General features: G+C 52.2%; 1 protein-coding gene across 1 annotated transcript in view; it reads right to left on the reverse strand.

Annotated features, from left to right (window-relative positions):
• The window catches only part of NFRKB (nuclear factor related to kappaB binding protein), a 48,128-nt gene that overhangs the window by 18,309 nt on the left and 23,927 nt on the right, over positions 1 to 5,892 (reverse strand). The window contains exons 21-22 of the mRNA XM_014951830.1: positions 3,908 to 4,126; positions 1,564 to 2,340 (exon numbers count right to left, since the gene is read on the reverse strand). Of these exons, the coding sequence (XP_014807316.1) occupies positions 1,564 to 2,340; positions 3,908 to 4,126 (996 nt within the window). The remainder of the gene's footprint in view (positions 1 to 1,563; positions 2,341 to 3,907; positions 4,127 to 5,892) is intronic.

The following is a 5,892-nucleotide window of genomic DNA, read 5'->3' on the forward strand; positions in this document are numbered from 1 at the left end:
GATCACCGACAGGGGCACCGTGATCCGTGCTGGCAGCTTGCCCTAGAGAAGTTGAAGAACATGTGAGGATCCGTGGGGAGTTCAGGGGAGAAACTGCTTGAAATAATGCAATTACCAACTCAGCTTGGTTTTCAGGAGTCCTGGGAGTAGAAACCACCAGCAGCTTTGCTGATGAAATCTGTCCTCCGTTTCAGGCTCGTTAAAATTCACCTCCATCTCATTCCCTTCCTGAAAACCTGCATCATCTTGGCACCACAGTATTTCTCTGGGAAGGCTCACTGCATCCATCCATGATTTATATCCTTAGGAAGGTCTGGTAATTGTCAATTAGCTCCTTCAGCTTTTCTGATACAGTTTATGGTGCCTTCATGATACAGCTTACGGTGCCTTCAGCTTTGGACATTGTATTAATTAATTGGGACACGTGTAATAAACGGGGAATTAGGTAAAAAAGTTAATAGGAGTAAGAAGCACTTCTATTTCTGACACAGAATCCCAGAATCTTCTAGGTTGGAAGGGACCTTCAAGATCATCTTGTCCAACCGTCAACCTCACTGACAAAAATAGACACCCACACAACAAACAAGGAGCATCATCACTAAACCATCCCTCCCAGCACTACATCAACCCGTCTTTTGAACACCTTTCCAAGGAAAATGATTTCAGAGGTGTGGGGGGGTGAGACGCTGAGCTGCACGAGGTAGGACTTGAGATAAGCAAAGTTTATTTCATTTACTCACAAGAGGAAATAAGGGAAGACGTATCTGACTTGTCATTCAGCTTTTAGCTACCAAGTCCATCCAATTAGTCGCAGACCCACAGGGGAGGTTTAGATTGAACATTAGGAAGGAATTTTTCACTGAAAGAGTGGTCGGGCATTGGAACAGGCTGCCCAGGGAGGGGGGTGGAGTCACCGTCCCTGGACAAAGATGGTGAGGGGTCTGGAGAATAAGTCTTATGAGGAGAGGCTGAGGGAGCTGGGGTTATTCAGCCTGGAGAAGAGGAGGCTGAGGGGAGACCTTCTTGCTCTCTCCAACTCCCTGAAAGGAGGGTGTAGAGAGATGGGGGTCGGTCTCTTTTCTCAAGTCACAGGCGACAGGACAAGAGGAAATGGCCTCAAGTTGCCCCAGGGGAGGTTCAGGCTGGATATTAGGAAAAAATTTTTCACTGAAAGGGTTCTCAGCCCTTGGAATGGGCTGCCCAGGGAGGTGGTGGAGGCCCCATCCCTGGAGGTGTTCAAAAGCCGGGTTGATGTAGTGCTGGGAGGTCTGGTTTAGTGATGATGCTCCTTGTTTGTTGTGTGGGTGTCTATTTTTGTCAGTGAGGTTGACGGTTGGACAAGATGATCTTGAAGGTCCCTTCCAACCTAGAAGATTCTGGGATTCTGTGATGTGTTTAAGGGCCGTTTAGATGCATAATACATAATACATTTTCAGCGTTCCCCTTTTTCACCCACAGTGATTAATTTGAGCCTCGGGGGACGTCAAGAGTTCCCCAGCCATGATACATTTTCAGCGTTCCCCTTTTTCACCCAAAACCCGAAAAAATTTGAGCGTTACTTACTGCCTGGGAGGTGGACACCACCGTGGTGCTGACGGGGACCTGCCGCACAGCGGTGGCTCCCGTGCCTATCGTTATGGGAGTCCCAGCAGCTCCTGAGGCCACGGCAACCGCTTTGGACACCGTGGCACTCACTGTTGGTAAGGAGACAGTTGAGGTGTGGACCGTGCTCACGGCTGAGGAAGAGGAGGCTTGCTTAGAGTGAGTGGCTACCGTAATAGTCTGCCCGGCTTTGGGTGGCATCACCCCCAGCCCTTGCACGATTCGTATCGTAGCGGCCGGTTTGGCCTCGGTGGAGGCCACCGTGGTTATGGCTTTGCTCTTCTGATCTGCCACGGTCATGCCCAAGGCGGGCATCAAGCGGAAAGCGGAGCTCGTTGGCTCTGCAGTCTTTAAATCAGGAGTCACTTTAACCACCGTGCCTCCAGCCGGGCTGGAAGAAGCTGAAGTGGCCGTGCTGGTTTTGGCTGGAGAATCAGCCTGCTGGACCGGGTTGGACGTCACGTGCAAAGTGGCAGAGATGCCTTTCCCACCACCACTGCTCCCCGCAGCTGCCGTGAAGAGGTCCTGAGTCAGTTTGACAGTAGTGACTTGAGATTTGGCCAAGGTGGCCATCATGTCCGGGGTGATCCGGAGCACGGTCTGGCCCTTGGCGTCCGTGGTGATAGAGGATGGGGGCAGGCGCAGCACGTCCTTCCCTTGGATGCGAAAGTTGGTCGCCGTGAGGGGGATGCCACTTCCAGGTTGGGTCTTCATGCCAAGTTGCCCCGTAATAGCCACCTGGAAGAGATGAGAGAAACGGCTCTATCAAAGAGGTTCCACTCAAATATGAGGAGAAACTTCTTCACGGTGAGGGTGACAGAGCCCTGGAACAGGCTGCCCAGGGAGGGTGTGGAGTCCCCTTCCTTGGAGATTTTCAAGACCCACCTGGATGCTCCTGAGTAACATGCTCTAGCTCTAGGCAATCCTGCTTCAGCAGGGGAGTTGGACTAGATGATCTCTATGGTCCCTTCCAACTCTAAAAAATTCAGTGAAATTCAGTGAAAGCAGGACACAGTTCCAAGTGAGACTTCCCAACAGGATGATGTCTGAATTGAATTGAAGGGGCACGATGCGCTCGGAGCACTACTGAAGTTACAGAATCACAGAATCTTAGTGGTTGGAAGGGACCTCTGAGATCATCGAGTCCAACCACAAAAAAAAAAAACCAACAAAACAAAACAAACAAAAAAAACCCCACACCAAACGCCCACCAAAAACACCGCACCCACCAACTAAACCCCACACTCAACACCTCACCATAAACCAATAACCTTGGGCACTAGAGCATGCCCTGAAGAGCCATGTCTATACGTTTCTTAAATACCTCCAGGGATGGTGACTCCACCACCTCCCTGGGCAGGCTGTTCCAGGGCCTGACCACTCTCTCAGTAAAGTCATTCTTTCTAATATCTAATCTAAATCTCCCCTGCCCCAACTTCAGACCATTTCCTCTGGTCTTGTCGTTCGTCCTTTGGGAGAAGAGGCCAACACCTGCCTCTCTACACCCTCCTTTCAGGGAGTTGTAGAGGGCAATGAGGTCTCCCCTCAGCCTCCTCTTCTCCAAACTAAACATGCCCAGTTCCCTCAGCCTCTCCTCATAGGACTTGTTCTCCAGACCCCTCCCCAGCTTGGTGGCTCTCCTCTGGACACGCTCCAGCACTTCAATGTCTTTCCTGTAGTGAGGGGCCCAAAACTGAACACAGCCCTCGAGGTGAGGCCTCACCAGTGCCCAGTCCAGAGGCACGATGACTTCCCTACTCCTGCTGGCCACACTGTTCTTGATACGAGCCAGGATGCCATTGGCCCTCTTGGCCACCTGGGCACACTGCTGGCTCATGTTAAGCCTGCTGTCTACCAACACCCCCAGGTCCTTTTCTTCTGGGCAGCTCCAGCCACTCTGCCCCAAGTCTGTAGCGTTGCCTGGGGTTGTTGTGACCAAAATGCAGGACCCGGCACTTGGCCTTATTAAACCTCATCCCATTGTCCTTGGCCCATTGATCCAGTCTGTCCAGATCCCTCTGTAGAGCCTTCCAACCCCGAAGTTAGTTTGGTTGCACATCAGATGACATTCCCAAAACCATATAAAATACAAAACACTGCAGAGCTGCTTTGTTTTCCAAACAAGATGAATGAAAACAAGGTCAACATCTGAAGAGAGTTAATTATAAAGAACCTGCACTAACACATCTTTTACTTTTCACTACAGTTTTCACTATCTTTTCACCTCTGTACATCAAGCCTATCACAACAAACAGGAAACAACTGGATGGTGGAGCCCAGTTCCTTGTCTATCCCCATCTCTCACCTGCTTGATGATGTTCTGGCCAGCAACGTTCTGGATGACGGTGGTAGAGGAGGTGCTGGTGGCAGAACTGCCAGGAGAGCTGGTCACTGGCTTCACAGCAGGACTGGGGGCTGCAGAGAGTCCTGTCACAGTGATGCCTGTCTGTCCTGTCACGGAGCTTCCTGGTCTTTGCACCTGCACTGGGCTGGTTTGAGCTTTTACTGGCAGAGTCATCACAGCCTGAAGAGACAGAGACAACCTGTGAGCAGACTAATACAATACTAACAGGTTAATCATTTACTCTTTTTGTCTTATGCCTTAGAACTTGCAAGTCCTATGGACTTTTTACTGTAATACACAATTTAATGGGGCCACATAAATAGGAAAAAAGGAGCACTGTGGAGTATTATTTATGCACAACTGTTTCTATGCTCTTGCTCTGCAGTTATGGCAAGTTCCAAGTGAGCACCACCCTGTGCACCACATCGAAATGTTAGAATTAAGGTTAGAAATCAGAACTACTCCACCCTTCCAGGCTGGACAGGGGTTTGACTCTGAAAGAGGGGAGATGGAGATGGAGATGGAGATGTGGGGAAGAACTTCTTTGCTGTGAGGGTGGGGAGAGCCTGGAATAGAAGCTGTGGCTGCCCCATCCCTGGAGGGGTTCAAGGGCAGGTTGGAGGGGGCTTGGAGCAACCTGGTCTAGTGGGAGGTGTCCCTGCCCAGGGCAGGGAGTTGGAACTGGATGATCTTGAAGGTCCCTTCCAACCCAAACCTTTCCATGATTCTGAGAAGGCGCCAATGGGAGGAAATTTCATCTCCTGTGTTGCAGATCTCGAAACCCAGCAGGAATCAGACCTGCTCTCTGGGTGGAAAACCATTTGCCAAGTCCCAACCTTCACCTTGGACCCATCACCTTTGCCCTCTCTCCCCGCAGGTACTGTGGGGAGCGTTCCCAGTTTGTGGTGGCCAGCACCACCAACAGAATAGAGGTCCAGTTCCACTCCGACCATTCCCACACGGACAGGGAGTTGGGGGGGTTCAGCCTGGAGAAGAGAAGGCTCCAGGGAGACCTTCCAGTCCCTCAAGGGGCTCCAGGAGAGATGAGGAGGGACTCTGGATCAGGGAGGGGAGCCCTAGGAGGAGGGGGAAGGGTTGGACACTGAAAGAGGGGAGATGGAGCTGAGAGGTGGGGAAGAACCTCTATGGTGTGAGGGTGGGGAGAGCCTGGAATAGAAGCTGTGGCTGCCCCATCCCTGGAGGGGTTCAAGGGCAGGTTGGAGGGGGCTTGGAGCAACCTGGTGTGGTGGGAGGTGTCCCTGCCCAGGGCAGGGAGTTGGAACGAGATGATCATGAAGGTCCCTTCCAACCCATTCCATGATTCTGATTTCCACGCAGCCCAACTCACCTGAGGGAGCACTTTGGTTTGGGTGGCTGTAGCTGGAACGCGGATTTGAGGCACTGAGGTGGGTTGCTGTTGCTGGGTGACCACTGGGGCTTGCTGGGACACCGCTGGGAGGCTGGACTGGGCAGTGACCACCCGGACCTGGGGCAGGCCGGAGGAGGTGGTATGACTTACCACCCGGGGGGGAGGAGGTGGCTGAGGCCCCGGCTGTGCCTGTGAACTCTGGGCTGTGGAAAGCAAGGTCCCCAGCTGTGGCATGGTAGGGGAGGAGACCAGAAGAACACTAGGGAAAAGATAAAGCCAGCAGGTCAGCAAAGATGTAAGCAACGATTGAGAAAGAACCAGAAACATCCACAAGTGGTGCATGAGGCAAGTGGCAAGGGCAAGGTCCTGCACTTGGGCCACACCAACCCCCTGCAGCGCTACAGGCTGGGGGAAGTGTGGCTGGAGCTGCCTGGAGGAAAGAGACCTGGGGGTTCTAGTTGACAAAGGGCTGAATATGAGCCGGCGTGTGCCCAGGGGGGCAAGAAAGCCAATGGCATCCTGGCTTGTATCAAAAATAGTGTGACCAGCAGAAGTAGGGAGGTGATTGTGCCCCTGT

Source organism: Calidris pugnax, unplaced genomic scaffold, assembly GCF_001431845.1.
Source record: "Calidris pugnax isolate Ruff unplaced genomic scaffold, ASM143184v1 scaffold145, whole genome shotgun sequence".
In the NCBI taxonomy this organism is placed as follows: domain Eukaryota; kingdom Metazoa; phylum Chordata; class Aves; order Charadriiformes; family Scolopacidae; genus Calidris; species Calidris pugnax.